The 18,214-nt window shown below is 37.5% G+C and overlaps 1 protein-coding gene across 10 annotated transcripts in view; it reads left to right on the top strand.

Annotated features, from left to right (window-relative positions):
- Positions 1-18,214, top strand: part of KDM4C (lysine demethylase 4C) — a 432,363-nt gene that overhangs the window by 299,287 nt on the left and 114,862 nt on the right. For 7 of the 10 annotated variants that reach the window (XM_023213146.2, XM_023213144.2, XM_023213142.2 and 4 more), the window contains exons 16-17: positions 6,900-6,955; positions 9,319-9,427. In XM_023213146.2, the coding sequence (XP_023068914.1) occupies positions 6,900-6,955; positions 9,319-9,427 (165 nt within the window). The remainder of the gene's footprint in view (positions 1-6,899; positions 6,956-9,318; positions 9,428-18,214) is intronic. The other 3 variants (XR_002731803.2, XR_002731804.2, XR_002731805.2) reach the window with 1 other exon arrangement.

Here is an 18,214-nt window from a genome sequence, read left to right as displayed (position 1 = left end):
CTCTGTGTGTGTGTCTCTGTGTGTGTGTCTCTGTGTGTGTGTCTCTGTGTGTGTGTCTCTGTGTGTGTGTCTCTGTGTGTGTGTCTCTGTGTGTGTGTCTCTGTGTGTGTGTCTCTGTGTGTGTGTATGTTGAAGATACTAAAACATGATTTTATATCTACCCATGTATTTTTGGAATTCTTCATTCCTTCCTGCTGATCCTCGGTAATGCGTGATTTCGTTTTCCTCATTCTGAAGAACTTTATTTTGGCATTTGTTATCATGTGGATATCCTGGGGACAAATTCTGTTAGATTTTTATCACACGGAGAGTGTTTCTGTTTTGCCTTTATTTTTTAAAGGTTGTTTTCTTGGAAAGTAGAATTTTAGGCTGGCAGCTTTTTCTTGTAGTATTTAATAGATACTGTTCCATTGCCTGTTTGCCTTCACGATTTCAGATTAGATGTCATGTGTAACTCATATAGTTGTTTACTTTTTTCCCCTCTGATTTTAAGATATGTTCTTTTTATTTGGTTTCCAGAATTTTGATTACTATGTAGGCAGGTGTGTTTTATTTATATTTATCTGTTTAGAGTTTGCTGTAATTTTTTGATCTGTGGGTTGATACCTTTTATCAGTTGTGGAAATTTTTCTGTCAATATCTCTTCCTATATTATCACCCCTTTTCTCTTTTTTCACCTTTTAGTACTCCAATTATACATAAATTGAATAGTTTTTTTTTTCCCCCCATAGATCTGTGTTGGTTTTTAAAACTCTCTTTTGTCTTTCAATCCTGTACATTTGGCCCTCTGTATCCATGGTTAGATATGTGGATTCAACCAACTGTGGATCAGAAATGTAGTTAGACCTATAATGGTTGTGTCTGTATTGAACAATGACATCCTTTTTTTTCTTGTCATTATTCCCTAATTGATACAGTATAACAACAGTTTACATATTATTTACATTGTATTAAGTATTATAAGTAATCTAGAGATGATTTAAAGTATACAGGAGGATATGCATGGGTTATGTGCAGATACTAAGCTATTTTATATAAGGGACTTCAGCATCTCTGGATTTTGGTATCTGTGAGGGGTCTTGGAACAACTCTTCCTTGGACACTGAGGGATGACTGTACTTCCTATTCATTTGTCTCTTAAGTCATTAAACTTTTACCCTGCCAATTCCAGTTTGCTTCTAAATCTGTCGAATGACATCAACATTTTATTATTTCCTATCTTGATCATAAATAATTTTTTTTTTTGCTTTTTAGTATATCTTGTACTTTTTTTATTGTGTGCTAGACATTTTGTCTATGATGACTGAAATGAATATTATTTCCAGAAAGGGTGTGCTACTTTTTCTCTTAGGTTCCTACAGTTGGGTGAAGTCAATCTGATTTATATTTGAGCTGGGCCTGTGCTTTGCTGCAGCTTTAGTTTGATTAAGTCCACTCAGGTTTCAGGTGTTTTGAGGGTGGGATTAGGACTTTCCCTTCTTCGGAGTCTGTTATCTGGGCACTGTGGAGATTCTGAAGATCTGCCTGCCTTTCAGAGTTGAGCTGGCAACTTTTTTTTTTTTTTTTTTTTTTTTTTTTGAGACGGAGTCTCGCTCTGTGGCCCAGGCTGGAGTGCAGTGGCCGGATCTCAGCTCACTGCAAGCTCTGCCTCCCAGGTTTACACCATTCTCCTGCCTCAGCCTCCTGAGTAGCTGGGACTATAGGCGCCTGCCACCTCGCCCGGCTAGTTTTTTGTATTTTTTAGTAGAGACGGGGTTTCACCGTGTTAGCCAGGATGATCTCGATCTCCTGACCTCGTGATCCGCCCGTCTCGGCCTCCCAAAGTGCTGGGATTACAGGCTTGAGCCACCGCGCCCGGCCGAGCTGGCAACTTTTAAGAACTATGGAATATCTTTTGCTTTTTAGACCACAGTTGCCTGGACTTTGGGTTCCTGGAGTTTCTTTTCTCTCCAGTTCTGTTTCTTGCTTTTTGTACCTCAAGAAGATTATTCATCACAGATCCAAATTTTTTGTTTCCCACTAAACAGCTACACTGAGATTATGCACTGACAATGTTAGATTTACGTTATCTAGAACCACAGTTAATCTTGTGCATGTTTAACTACTGTACCTTTTGTATTTAGTGCGTGCTTAGGCAATGTTTTACATATATTAACTAATTTAGGGAAGTACTATTTTTTCCCCTGTAGGTAAAGTATCTGAGGCACAGAGGTTGAGTAACTGATCACAGTCATAAGAGTAATAAATGGCCAAACTTTGACTTAAACCTGGCCATCTGCTCTATATTAAACACTGTGATATGGTATGGCTCTCCAATTTCACTGTTCTTCTTCTCAGTTAAATTTGATTCATTTAGCCTGAGGTTATATTGCGCAGCATAACTAAAATGTTGGTTTGTTTCAAATGGTATCATTACTTGGAAGGATAAAGTAGGGAAAATTTAATGATGTTATACCAATGAGATGTTTTATTAGCTAGATTAATGAAACAAATAAGAACACAAATTGTTATATGCCGCTGGGAGCACAATTTTTTATGATATGGGTTCTTTTGCAGGGATTGTGTTTTAAAAAGGAGTTCTTGATTATTTATGGAAATGAGCACGTGGAGACTTGGTAATGCCTCTGCCGGTGTCATCTTCATGTTTTGTTTAAGTACATACAAGAACTTTCTTCTTGTCAGTTGTGAGCTTCACAGGGCAGGCATTGTTTCTTGTTTATTTTTGCACTCTACTTTGATACCTTATGCCTTGCCTTATACTTTGGGGCAGAAGATGCTAGAGAAAAGGTGCATGGACATTTGGATTAGGCAGACATGAGTTTGAATCTCAATTGTTCTCCTTGCTGATTGGATCATGTCTTGGAAAGCTTTAACCCATGGTCCTGATCTAGCCCACTGCCTATTTTTGTAATTAACAATGTTGTTGGCATATAGACACAACCAGTAGTTTAAATATTTTCCTCCAGTGGCAGAGTTGAGTGATTACAACTACTCTATAGTTGTGCAAAGTCTAAACTAGTAAATATCTAGTCATTTACAGAAAAAGTTTGATAACCTTTGGGTTGGATGATTTTAGGAATACCGCTTAATCTTTTGAATCTGAGTTTCTTTATTAAGTGAAATAATGAATTACCTAATAAATTTGTGTTAAAGAAGGGAGGTGAAGTATATGAAATTTTTGGCATGGTACCTGGAATGCATTAGGCTTTCAATACATGTCTCTGTTCTTCTAATTTTTATTCTTGATATCAAGTTTAATGACTCAGTGTCTTGATGGATACTCTAGCACTTTCCTACCTTCTCCTTAACTTCTTTCATTGAAAGATTTGAAGGAAAATGATACAGGTACAATTACTCTGTTTTGTGTAGTGCCTTTACATGTGTCAGGCTTTGTAGATTCTTAAGAAAACTCAGGCTGCTTTTTGAGTGAGAGTTAGCTTGTTAATTTTTAGAGATATCAGTTCTGTTCTCTGACAGTGATGTACTATTTAAAAAAGGAAAGAAAGGTTAAAAATTGTCTTACAGTAAAGTACTATTTAAAAAAGGAAAGAAAGGTTAAAAATTGTCTTATCTGGTATGTTTTCTGCTGGGCTTTAAAAATAGGTATATAATGAAACTACAAATTAATGAATGGACAGGTTGGCATCTTTATGTTTTTACCAGATCAACTAGTTTGACCCTCTGAGGGACATTGAGTCAAACAAATGATGTAACTTGACATGACTTTCCTTGTTTCCTACTTTTTTTTTTTTTTCAAAATTGAGAGAACAGAAACTGTGATATCATATAAATAACTTACGAGTGTACCTGGCCATGAATATTTTTGTTCTTTACAAAGAAATAAGATTTCTCCAGTAAATCATGGCGAAAATAACTTTGTCGACTCACTAAAGCCTGCAGCATACTTTCCTTAGAAAGTCCCAGTATGTGAAAATGGTCTTTGCATTTTATTAATCCTTTGTTAACTTTCAAGATTTTCACTCTTCCCTGTTTTGCCATGTTTTGTTGTTTATTTAACAAACTCATATTAAGGGTATACTCTCTATTGGATATCATAATGACAGACATTCTCATAGCACTCGGTGAGTTTACAGTTTAGTGAGGGCAGCAGATAGCATGCAACAAATAGTTGCAAGAGTAATAAAGCTAATAAAAGGGGAGTATCAGTGAAAGTGTCAGTGGGAATGCCTGAGATAGAAGTACCTGAGCCAAGGGATTGGGGATTCTTGTTTGAGGAAGTAACATTTAGGTTGAGATGTCAAGAATGTGTTTAGTTTATTGATGAGTGGCACAGGTTGACTCTGAAGTGTTTAGGACAGAAGGAACCTCGTTGGAGGTCCTTGAGGTGTCTAAACACAGTGAAGCTGGCCAAGACCAAGACCTGATGATTCTAGCCCTCTGAGGCCATATTAAATACTGAGAAGCATTAAAAACCTTCTCTCATGGAGTTCAGAGTAGCTCTAGGTGGCTATTGTAATAGTTTAGGTCTGGTGTAGGATACTGGGGCTGTTAGCGAATGGCAGTGATGATGGGGAGAACAGGGTAGATTTGGAGGTGGGATTGACAGAACTCAGTTGATTGGATCTAAAAGATGAGAGGAAAAATATGTCTTCCAATATGAGCTAGAATGGATGGTAGGCACCACTGATGGAAAACAGTGGGGGAGTACAGGCTTGAGAAGAAGATATGAGTTCAGTTTTGCATGTGTGTTTGAGATGCCTGTGGCACTGTCAACCAGATACCTCAGGGAATTAAGGTGTGAGCCATTGGCCTATAGAGAGTGATCCGAATCAGGGTAGTGGATCAGATGCTCAGCAGGCGTGTGTGGAGAGAGAAGTAATAGGGCCTATTACAGAAATTCCAGCATTTGAGGATAGTGAAAGAGAAGCCTGTGAAAGGAAACTGAGGGTCAACTAGAGGCACAGGAGGACAATGAGGAGTGTAAGGGTCATGGAAACCACAGGGAGAAAATCTTTCAGGAAGGATCAACAGTGTTGTATGGTGCTAAGAGGTCAGGTGAACCAAGGACTTGGAATTGTCTGTTAGATTCTGTGACTTGGAGGGGAGGCTAGAAAGAATGAGTTTCTTCTTGTGATGGTGGAGCATCTTAACTCTATTTAAAATCTTGAGCCTACACATTGTATTTCAGAGGACTTTTTCCTCTTATTAGATTGGTGCTCTAGATCCTAATCAGGTGCTTTTGAGCAGCTTCCATGCTGCTGCGCTGTATTTAACTTTGCTAACTTGTCCCTTTAGGCTTCTCCTCACTACTAGTTTCATTAATCAGACATCTAATTCTCTTAGAGCCTGAGTGCTTCACAGTCCTCAACTCTTTGCTGCATTCCAATTTTGAAACTAACGTCTTCATGTATACAATGAAAGCACTTGACCTCAAGTTTTGTTTCCTTTTTCATTCATTCATTTTCTTTCTCACCCCCTCTTTCTTTGTAGAAAGTGTGTTAAATTACTGGAAAAATACCTAAAATTGAGAACTTATAAAATGAACTACCAGAGCTCTCATTTTCAGTATTTGGACTGTGAAATTTTGCTTTCTTGGTATGATTCGTCACAACCAGTTATTCCAAGGGCCTCTAGGATATGGCTTTGTGGTATGGATAGAGAAAATTCTTCATTGAGTTGTTATTTCCTTGAGCTGGGTTTATAATGGATTCAAGTCAATATACACAATGTATCTTTTACTACTCTGAATCCAGGAATTTTCATATAGATGTACAGAGACTTTTCAGACACATAAGCCTGTTGGACATTTCTGGTTGTTTGCATTTATTACTGCCTAACACAAATTACACAGATACGTGATTCTTTCCAGTTGTTTTTGTATCGTTTTCCTCAGAAAAGTATAAGCTATGAAGTTTCACACCTCATTAATGGTAGATCAGTTAGGTGGATTCCTCGTAAAGCTAGGCAAAATTGTCAAAATTTGTTAAGGAACATCACTTTAGTGGATGGGGTAAAGAGATTTTGTGTATGAAGTTTAGAGGAAAAAACCCCAAATAACTTCTACCGACTTAAAAAATGTATTATTGCAGAAAATTGTAAGGACAAGCTTGAAATTAAAAATTTTACTTAGGTATTTGATGTAAAAACAATTTAGGTCATGAGAGGGCAGTGCACTGCTCTCTGGTCCTCCTTATCCTGGTCTTTTTCATGAGAGTGTAGTGAGAAATAACTAATAAGATCTATATTTGTAGCAATTGGAGTCATCTTGGAGTGGAAAATTACATTCTAAGCTAAGACACATAAGAATGCTGAAAGGATAAGCTTATATGGGAAGGATAAAGCAAAACGTTTCTTGGTGCTGTTTTCTTGGTCCGGATAGCTGGGGTTGATCAGGACACTTTTTCTAACACTGTTTGCCCACAGAAAGAGTGAGGCCCAAGTGTTACTTTGGTGAAAAGAGTATCGTTTAAAAATAGCCTCTTGCTTATTCTTGTATTAGAAAAAAGCCTGCCCAGACTGCATTCATTAGCCGCCTTGTATCCTGGAGTGAATTCTCAGAGCACAAGGCTACACCGTGTGTGTGCATTCTCTGCTCTAGAATTCTTGCACATACCTAGGTATGCGGACTAGGTTCTCTGGACTGCTGGGTTCTCTGTGTCACAGCTTTCCTTTGATGACAGTGTCAATTTAAAATGATACCAGGTTCATGATGGTTCCCTCTGGGAGAATTTTACATCCTGAAATTTGAGGGGCATACCTTTACCATTCCCCCCTCCTCTATCTTTCTTTTTGAACTTCTCAGAGATAGACCTTCATGTAATTCCTGATAGTTTTAATTTTAGAATGAAAAATCAGGATTTCTGAGAATATTTAGATGAATGGTAATGACTTTTGTTGTGTGGGTCTGGTCATCATGTGGTATTTTCTTTTCCCTCCAGGAATGCTGTCTCTGCAATTTGAGAGGAGGTGCTCTTAAGCAAACGAAGAACAATAAGTAAGTAATACATTAACTGTGTTGAATTTCATTATTTTTCTTTCTCCATTCTAGAACCTTTAGATGACAGTTCGCTTTACCTCTCATTGTACATGTGGTTTCAAAGCTTTTGCTGCTCAGATCTGAGGTTGGAATTCTGTGCTTCAGAGACTTATACTGTTAGCACTGTAATCTCGGCAGGGCAAGAGTAGTCCAAGTTACGCTTCTGTTCTTTGTATTTGACGCCATGAAAAATAACCCCTCTTTTATTCACAGAGTTTTAAAAATGAAGGTAGCCCATATCATCCAGGTACCATTAGAATCCTGATGTTTAATATGATGAATGCTATTGGTCTGTTAAAAACAGGGCATGCCTTTAGCCGGGCGTGGTGGCAGGCGCCTGTAGTCCCAGCTACTCGGGAGGCTGAGGCAGGAGAATGGCGTGAACCTGGGAGGCGGAGCTTGCAGTGAGCCGAGATCGCGCCACTGCACTCCAGCCTGGGTGACAGAGCGAGACTCCATCTCAAAAAACAAACAAACAAACAAACAAACAAAAACAGGGCATACCTGAGAACGTGAAACTGTGATCTTCAGATATTTCAGTCATAGCAATGATAATAAAACCATTTACTTTTTACATTAGCAAATTAACAAGAATATAAGTGTATTAAATGAGAAAAGATAGGGAGAAAACATTGATATTAAGATTTAAAGGGATCAGGTGGAGAATATGAAGAGAATCTTGAAAGAGAGTCATAAGTAAACATAAAAGGAAGGCAGTCCAGTTTTTATGACTGTTCTACATAGATTTTATTTTTTTTCATGACCAGGTTTTAATATTGAAAATGGGGCCAAAGCATATTATTACAGCATACGCTGGAACAGAGACATGTCAAAATAACCTGGGCAGATTTTGCAGGCTGGCACTTGAGGGCCAGATTCAGGTCCAAGATATGTTTTGTAGGACCCATGCACCGTTTTATAAATTGCATCTAAAATTTTAAAATTGAGAGATTTTTACATTAAAAATCCAGATTTTCATCTTTAATTGCAAATGATTGTATATCCCTATAAGGCAGTAATAACAAGTTGGGATAGAACCCAGTGTCAGTGGGGCAGGTACTCCTCAGTTCACCATGATTTCCTGGTATATGTGTATTTGCTTACATTCCGCCTGGCCCCCTGGGCACTGGAGTTAGGATTCCTGGTGTAATGTAATGGTGGAGTTAGCATAATTCTTTACATGTGCACATGTTTCTGATTGCTGGGAAGGAGAAATGAAGGTATTTATCATTATTACATTAATGAAATTTGTTGTAAGGAACTGTAGGGTTTGTTTAATTTTTGAAAGATGATGTTCTTCCACAGTCCTGGTTGATATGATTTGCTATACTAAAAACTCTTCACTGGTTCTTGGATATTGCACTGGATGCCGTACTGTGAGATGGGTTAGGTGGTTCCTGTATAAATACAGGTGATAAGAAGTTTTCTTTCTATGCTTGGACCACAACAAAAAGAAATAGTGTTTTCTATAGAATGATAGTATTTATTTCGATGTGGAAGAATGCCCTGATGGGGTTGATACTTGTTTTCTCTTCCTGTGGTCTTGAAAGACAGGATAGAGTCCGATGCTGTTTGAGTGAAGTAAATATGCTTTGGCTTAAAAATATGTTGATGGATTTGACAATTCTTTCAAGATCTCTTCAAACCTCATGATTCTTTACATTTATTTTGGGATATAACATTTATGACACATTTAATAGTATTAATGAGAAAGTTGTCATTTTGCAGAAAGTGAAAAAAGTAGGAAACCAGGGTACAAGATAAAACTTGATTTCTCTTTGTCTCTGGGTCTCATTGATTATAGTAAGATTGCAGCGAGAAACAATATAATTAAAGATTAGCATTAATTCTTTTGGAGAACTTTTGCTACTTGAACAAGTTTGCTTCCTGACATTTGTATTATTTAAAAAGGTTATATGCTATACCCAGTTCATACCTTTTATTAATTGAACTAGTCTCTTGCCACATATTGATTAGTTTAAGTACATTAAGCACATGCATATTCCAGCATCACGTGAAATAAGAAATCTGCATTTCAGTGTTTTGCAGATCAAGTGTAGAAAAATATATGCACTTTGATAGGATAGAGTCCTGGGCCTTTACCAACTCTTCATGGCAAAATGTTGTTGGGCAGCTGTGGTAGTGAGTCTGTCCAGGTATCATTTAGGAGGTTTACAGTTTAGAATCTGTTTGTGATGGATTTAGGCTTTTGGCTTTCTTCCTCATCTGTGTATTTCCCATCTGTGAGAACTGGCATCACCAAGTTGAAGTATGTAAGTTTAGGGTACTTTTGTTTATGTTTAATGTCTCCTTTCCTGTAGGTGGGCCCATGTCATGTGCGCCGTTGCGGTCCCAGAAGTTCGATTCACTAATGTCCCAGAAAGGACACAAATAGATGTAGGCAGAATACCTTTACAGAGGTTAAAATTGGTGAGTGGCAAAGCTTCTTTTTTACCTCATAAATCAGTGTTAATTTCAAGTTTGAATTTTTCCATTAATGCACATATTCCCAAGATATATTTTCTCCTAGCTTCCTTTTACTTTTCTACCCTTATTTTCCTTTAACCTAAATTTATTTATTCCTACACATTCTTTTCCTGTTATATTGTAAGTCTGCATATAACCTTCCTCAAATTCTGTCTGAAATGAGGAAAAAGATAGTAATACATTTCCTGAATTAATGTGAACTTTCAAACTATAGGTTATCTGGTAAGATTTGTCAGTATTGGAGCTGAGCCATCTAACTATTTAAATTGTTTAGATTTTTCTCACTTTTCTCACTTGACTCTCTTTAGTTGATCTTAACCTAGCAAAATATATCTAACCTAATTTCATTATCTCCTCTCCAAGAACAGACACACAGAGAAATAAAGAGGCTTTTATTTTTACGAAAATATTTTCTCACTCTTGAATAGGTACAAGTCACTTAATAGGCCAAACTCTCTGGCTTGTTCAGAAACTGTAAAAGTCTTCCCGTTGTTTTCTGTTAAGAGTATTTTTCATTGAAAATATAGGCCTTTATTGTCTTTAACATTGAAGTAACTTTGTAGTTTTATTCAATTATGAGCCAACAGATCTTTAGTTTAGACCCTTATATTGCATATACCTAATTGGAACATTCCCCAAAGTACAACTGCATGACCTTAATGTACTGGAGCACATCTTACAGGTGGACCTAAAACTCTAGAATTGCCTGAGTCCTTGTTTTCCACTGAAGGTCTTTCCACTGTACAGCATTTCAGGCACCATCACTATGACTCTTTCTTCTTGACTGTTGCTCGTTTTCCCACTGCTCTTTTCCCCAGTGGGGAGCTGTGTGTGCCATCTCTGGGCCTCTCTTGCAGGAATTCACAATCTAGTCTCCTGTATTTTGTTTTCTGAGAATTGAAAGTGAACACTGTTATTTGCCATCATACCTCCATCAAGAGTTTCACTTCACTAGGAAATATGTGGGCCTTTCACGGAACTGGTGATTGCTGTGGGCGGATGTGAGTGTCGGGCCTAGGATGCTCAGCATGTGGTAGTTGGAAGTTTTGTATTCTAAGATGGAAATGAGTGGGGCATTTAAATGGCCCTCTAGAGGTCACAGTGACTGTCAGAAGAAGTAGGAAGTCAGTGTAATTCTTCTGCTCCTGGACTTCCTACCCCCCCGCCCCCCAAAAAAAGGACACCAAAAAACAAACAAAAGGTTTGTAAGAATTAGGACTGTAAGACATGATATTCAAAAAAAGGTTGAACTACCACATGTTAAATAATTTAATGTTTAGTGTGACAAATATTAACAGATGTTAACATTTCCATTTTTTTTCTGATTATAAAAGTAATATGTATTTGTCAAAATTCTACCACCGCCTTTTAAAATCACCTTTGTGTCTGTATTGTTACCAGTGCAGTACCCTCAGAGTGAGTAGTCACTGCTCTTGAGTCTGCCTCCACAGGCCTATGTCTTGGCTTCTCTAGTCCATAAATGCTTCCTTAAAGATTTAACGTTACCTGCATCAGTCCCAAAGCGTTTTTGAGAGAACAGCAGGGAAGGGCAGGAGGATTATTTCATGCACAGTCAGGCTGTTATGTCTAGAACGGTGAAGCTTGTCGCTTTCCTCACAATGCTGTGCTTCATCTTGATCGCGCATATCACAGGTTTCTCATGAAGCGTTTCCTTCCTTAAGTGATCGGTACCTTTAAAAGAGCATGTCTTAACTGAATGTCATGTCACCTAAAGTCTATTCAAATGATAACATAGAGCTATGGTTACAAATATAAAGTGAGATCTGTGAAATATTTTTGGTTGAAAATAGCAGCCTATAGACCAGATTATTTTTCATGTAATTTTATATTTATGGAAAGTTTCTTAGAATGATCCTCATCAAAATGCTTCTAGTAGTTATCTTTAGTGGAATAATAATATGAGGAGCAACTTCAGTTGGGGGGAAGAATTACTCAGTTTGTATGACAGAGGCAATGACCAGAAGTCTGGATTCTTTTTCACCAAGAGTCCTCAGGAAGGAATCATCATCCTTGTGAGTCCACTGCAGTCCATTGCCTGTGCCTCAGTCTTCACTGATGTTCCATGGTGATCAGACTCAGAGAGGCTGGCTTTGAATAATACAGTTTACTTATGTGGGGAATGAAACACACCTTTCCAGGGAATAGGATCCTCTATGTTGTTAAGGGTACACTTTCCTGATATAGGCATTCTTCTGAAGTTTAAATGGTAATCTAACAAGTTCATGGCCAGCAGGAAAGCAAGGTAGTTTTGTGGTATTTCATACAGGCCAAAGTAAGTAATTTTATTCTGCCTATTTCATAAATATATTTGTGTCTGCTAGTGTCAGTTTCAGTATTTTTTCTGGAGCTGTGGACATTCCTTTTCTGAACTCGACTGTCCACTCTGCCTTCCTGTTCATACAACTGGAAAATAATAAGAATTGTTTAGATATCATCATCAATTTATTTCACCAAACAATTATCACTTATCTTGCCATGTAGTGTACATTTTTGAATAAGACGCAGTTTTTGTTCTCTCAGCCTTGGCACTTTTGACATTTTACAGCAGATAGTTCCTTGTTGTGGAGGACCGTCATGTGCATCATAGGCTTCCAGCATCCTTCACCAAACAGGCATTGCCAGCCAGCCCCTGGGAGGCAAAATCACCCTCATTTAAGAACCCATGGGTCTACAGCGAAGATATAGACAGAAAGAGAACATTTTCAGTGTTTGCCATTTTTACAGAATATCTTGGTTGGAAGAACTGAATTCAAGACTGACAGAACAGAAATTATTAAATGTTTTTAAAAACAATCCTGGAATTTTTTTCTTTTTTCAAATCCAAATTTCTTTTTCGTCAGCAAAGCAATAAAGCCTGGTAACATGTGCATATTAGCTACTATATACTTATTAATCATATAATCTGATTTAGCAATTTAACATTACCTGTTCATATAGAAATTGAACAACCAAATTGAATACTAGTAGAGTTTCACCTAAGATTAAAATTCTGTGATATATGTGTATATGCACATAGTAGTCACTGAGTAAATATTTATGAAATTAATAAAAGGCAGTAAATCATTATTCATTATTTGTGCTTGAGGCTTAAAATGACTGTGGCTAGAGGAGTGTGATCAGACAATAAAAAATGGCCTGTGCCTTTCCACGGTTTCTTCTTTAAATGTAACAGTAGAAAATTCACACACATCTCTGCATACTGCTCTAAAGCAAGGCATTACTTAACTTATCCGCATCACAGGGGACATATGATTAAATTGTAGAGCCCAGCAGTACTCCAGAGAGCCTATGAAACATGCATGCAGTACTCGTCTTGTTGGTTGAAAATTCTGATCTTGGAACTTTTGGTCAGCTGGGGATTGAAAACCGAGTGGACAAGTGGTTTATCCCTGAAGCAGCAGCAAGGGCTGCATCTCTTCAGTACCCACCAGGTGGTGCTGCTGCACCAGTTTCTTACCTTGCTCTTAAACTACCACTTGCCTTCTCTAATGCCTCACCAGGGCTCTGGCCACACCTGCAGAGACAGAGCACGAGTGAGAGATTGTTGTACACTGGGGTGCTTTTAGCCCAAGGGATGGCAATAGGGCATCGAAAGTGCTGCTCGTGATGCATTCGAAGTGTTGAATTCCAAAGGATAATTTTTTAGTTTAGCTTTTCATTTAGCTGTGTAAAAAGAGCTGCTTTCCCTTGGGGCAAGTTGGAGTTTTTCTGAATAAGTAATAAACAACAGTAGTAAAAGCTAGTAACTGCAAGAGGCTAATAGAAGGACTGGTGAGTAAGCGTAAGTTTAAAATGTCTTCCAATATATGAAGGCTGTTTATTTTTAAAATGCTCATTATTAGCAGTCTTTCTAGAATATGAAATATTGGAATTTATGCAGAGATATTTGAATATTTTGGTAATACTGTTGTTAGTCTTTTATTTATTCAGAGTTTCAGCCTACAACTTTTGAAAAGCTCCTCTGTTAAATTATTCGTGCAAAGAGAATTTTGTGGAGGATACAGGAAAGGATTTGTTTACTTGAGCAGATTTTTCCTCTTGTGTATAATGGCCAGTTTTTAAAAAATGACGACAAATGGAAAGCAAGTCTTTTGGTGCTCTTCTGTGGATATGTTGATCCCAAAATGGTGTGTGCTTCATGGAGATCCTTAGCTCATCCAACCACCTTGCTTGGTAATGTCATGGGTGTGGCCTTTGTTCATCATACAATTAAATGGACAACAATGATGACCTTAGACTTATTTTCAAGACATTTTGTTTTCTTGTATTTCTGTGTTCAATTTTAAATACTTTAATAATTAACTTTTATTTATTTATTTATTTATTTTTTTTTTTTGAGACGGAGTCTCGCTCTGTCGCCCAGGCTGGAGTGCAGTGGCCAGATCTCAGCTCACTGCAAGCTCCGCCTCCTGGGTTCACGCCATTCTCCTGCCTCAGCCTCCCGAGTAGCTGGGACTACAGGCGCCCGCCAACACGCCCGGCTAATTTTTTTGTATTTTAGTAGAGACGGGGTTTCACCGTGTTAGCCAGGATGGTCTCGATCTCCTGACCTTGTGATCCGCCCGTCTCGGCCTCCCAAAGTGCTGGGATTACAGGCTTGAGCCACCGCGCCCGGCCTAATAATTAACTTTTAAAAACCTAAAACATTTTAATGAAAAATAAGTTTGGCTGTAGTGATCTCCATCCAATTAAATTTGTTCTTTCTTTCCTTTTCTTTAACAATATTTCACTTTTGTGTGGAGTAATTAAAATAATTGCTGCCCAGCTAAAAAAATGCTACAGGTTGCTATCCAAAACTACCAGGTTGTTAAGTTGAGTCATCCTGTTACAGGGAAGAAATAAAAATGTTAATAAATCTTAAGAAATGAAAAGTTAGCTGAATGGGCTAAGGACTGTCATATCCTAAAATGACCTTCCCTTAAATTTTGTAATGAAATCTAAGATTTTTACGGTGATCTGCTTCCAAACCCTACCGCCTTCTTCCTTCTGTGTGATCATACTACAAAAACATCATTTGTTATCTCTAAAATTCCATCCTTAATTCTTCCTGAGCATTTTTAAATTGTAGAAACAAAATAGGCCATTCTGTCTTAATGTGTGTTTTCCTGAAGGAAGAACCAATCCTAAAGGGAGAACCAGTTTCCCTGTCAGCTTCAGCATTCTTCTGATATTTAATGCAGGTTTTATTTTACTTAGTATTTTTATTACCTGCCCGATAGAATAAATCACTTTGCTTCTGAATGACTTCACTGTATGGGAAAAGTAATCCTTAGGGCAAGTCCTATTACTGCAAACCCCTTCCCTGTGCCCTGCAGCACCTTCTCTGTTCACCAAAAGAATATGCGAGGATTGGCACTTCGTAGTACAATAGGAGGCTACTGAGGACATTTCCTTCTTCCCATGTTTAAGTGTGCTTCAGGGATAGCCCCGTCTAGGGATTTGTGTGAAGTCACAGGTGATTGGTGTGCGTGAGGCACTTGGAGGACTTGAAAGAAAATAATTGACCCCAGGTGGTATAGATTTAGAATTTATTGAGATTTTTTTCCTTTTCTTCTTTCTGTCTTGTTTTCTCTACTAGTATGATTCATTGGCCATAGTCATAACTGAATCTCTGGAAGAAGAGCAAAATTGTGCACAGACAAAAACAAAGAAACATCGAGATGTATAAAACACACATTAAGACAGAATGGCCTATTTTGTTTTTACAATTTAAAAATGATCAGGAAGAAGAATTAAGGATGGAACTTTAGAGATAACAAATGATGTTTTTGTAGTATGATCACACAGAAGGAAGAAGGCGGTAGGGTTTGGAAGCAGATCACCGTAACAGTCTTAGATTTCATTATAAAATTTAAGGGAAGGACATTTAAAAAATCTAGCAAAAGGAATAAAAATAAAGTATGGATTTCTGATAGTTGCTGTATGTTTACCATGAATGTTTATTGTATACATTGATCATTTCCTGCAGCTTAAATTAATTAAAGATCTGTGGTATTTTTGTAAGTAAGCCAGCAAAGCAGGTCTGTGGGTTTTAAGAAATCTTAGGAAGTTGTAGCAGACCCTAAATGCAACCATTAGTTTTAAGTACTCTATTTGGAGATAAAGTTTTCAAATAGGCTGTTGTATGAATATTTAAATATTAAATCACATCTTTCAATGCAGTGGATGTCTGTTTTGATTGCCATCATTGCATAAAAAACTTGGCATTGAGACCAGCCTGGCCGGCATGGTGAAACCCCATCTCTTCGAAAAATACAAAAATTAGCCGGGTGTGCGTGGTGCTTGCTTGCTTTTCCCCAGCTACTTGGGAGCCTGAGGCAGGAGAATTGCTTGAACCTGGGTGGCGGAGGTTGCAGTGAACCGGTATCGTGCCGCTGTACTCCATCCTGGCGACAGAGTGAGAATCCATCTCAAAAAACAAACAAACAAACAAAAACAAAAAACTTGGCATCGTTCATTGGTCACAAATGCATCTGTCCTCACAGTGGTGTAGCATGGTGCCTTTGGTTTCTGTATCTTTATTCCTTTCTAGGATTTTTACATTTGAAATCCTACTTCTACAAGCAAATAGAGGGAGAAATGAATTTTGGAATAGCAGAATTTGCCCCTGGGCAGTTGATGACCTCTGATTTGTATTTGACAAGTGCACGAAGCACAGGCACAAGTGTTCTCTGAATGAAGAACATTATTTTGAAAAGGAATTTACACTGCAATGATGACTGAGCTACAAGCCTTTCAGTATCTGGCTGAGACCATACTATTCTGCTTAGAAGCCTCTGTACACTTTAAAATTTGTACCTGAAGGCAAATAATAGTGAACCTGAAAGCCAAAGATTATAGTTTTGAAAGGTACATCAATTCTGAAAATAGAGTAGTTTCACTGTGGTATTCCATCTCAAGAGTTGAATCAAGGGGGAAAAATACAATCACGCTTCCTGTTTCTTAGACGAAGGCGCATGTTCTCTTGCTAACTTGACTTATGTTATCAGATGTACTGAATACTAAAAATAGAATTATTGAGAGATAAAGATAGGCTCTGCCTCTTGTGCTGTAAGATCACTCAGAGTTCTATTTAGTTAATGTTACAGCAATGTTCGTGAGCAACTTGGCTTTCTTTCTGAAGGAATCAAGGTTGTATTTGACAGGACCTCTGTTAATGCATTTTAGGGAATGTAAAGACATTGATTATCTTTCATCATGCTAAAAGAAAAGAAGTGGTGTTGTAAAGGCAATCAGAAAAAGTCATTATGTTCTACATTAACTCATGTACCAATTTATTCACAGGCTCAGGTATTTTTAAAGACAGAGAAGTTCTAAGGAAATAATAAACATTGACAATTATGAGAAAACTTATTGCTTAAACAGTGATCAGTAATGTTAATGTGCACAAAATGTGCTTTGAATAGTGAACTATTCTAAAGGAGGAGTAAGAGATACTATACTACAGATGAGATGGTTGTGGTATGGTATATGGTGTCCTATTATTTAATACAGCCAGTATAAAATTATACAACATCATTAAGATAATGTTCTTCAGAATTTCAACATACACGTGTCTCCAACTTTGTAAGGCTTTTAAAGAAGTGTAGTGCAAAAAAAATAGTACATTAGTAGCTCTATAGTACTTAACTGTCAGAATGATTTGCTACAGGGACTAGATCCTATTGCAAGCTGTCAAATTTGTATATTGCTGTAATACCAAACCATAAAATCTTTTGAGTAAAATGGAAAATGTCAGATGGGCATGACTACAAATAATATACTTTCTGAAGGCTGTAGATGTCTATAGGAGGAAATGTGTAAATGCATGAAATGTTATCTTGTTACTATGGATTTTTCTTTATCTGTTGAGAGAAAAACTGTGAGGCAAAAGGAAATTGGAGCCTTTAAATTTTCAGTTTTGAAGTCATGTTTTTCCCGAGGACTAATGTTAAAAACATTATTAGATAAGTAGAACTTCAGATAAGTCATGATTAAAGAGTATTGTGAAAAAATAATCTGATTTTCTTACTTGCATTGCTGAATGGTCCAGTTTTTTCTGATCTTGTCTGTGTGAGTAGTGATTACTGATGGATCTTTTAATTGAGTGAGGGAGCCAGGTTGGAGTTTCAGAGACAGGGTCACTCCTTTCACTCTAGTACTGCCTGGGTCAATACCGACCAACCAACACATGCCAAACTGAGGCAGCTGTTAGACAGCGCTGAACAATCTGTAGGGTTTTGCTTGGTCAACATTGATTGAAAGCAGAGAGATTATAGTTTTGGAAAGGTACGATCATTGTTGTATAACAATGAATTCATTATTCTTTGTTTTTCTGAGAAGAAGGGGTCAGGACTCAGTTACTTTTCTTTGTTTCATATTTTAATGTAAATTAGGTTATTCATTTCCTCAGAAGGGTGTGTTTTAAAAATCCACAAAAAAAGCTTTTTGTGTAAAGTGAGAACATTTTCATACTTGGAGTTATAATTTCACTGTGGTATGTTTTAGGTGTGGTCCCACAATTGAGTGAGGTCTTTAACATGAAGTCCTGGTTAGACACAGATACTAGGACTGTTTTAGCCAGCCGTGGACTGGATTTATTGATCTCAATATCAAAGTTTCTCTGCATTCATCTGTATCACGCTTTAGATCACGTAATTATAAGAAGCCTCCCTTCGGTTGAGATGAAGAGTGCAGGCTCTGGGTTAAGACTGCCTGAGCCCTGTATCC

The sequence above is a fragment of the Piliocolobus tephrosceles genome, chromosome 14, assembly GCF_002776525.5.
Source record: "Piliocolobus tephrosceles isolate RC106 chromosome 14, ASM277652v3, whole genome shotgun sequence".
Lineage (NCBI taxonomy): Eukaryota > Metazoa > Chordata > Mammalia > Primates > Cercopithecidae > Piliocolobus > Piliocolobus tephrosceles.
This window is presented reverse-complemented; position numbering and strand designations above follow the sequence as displayed.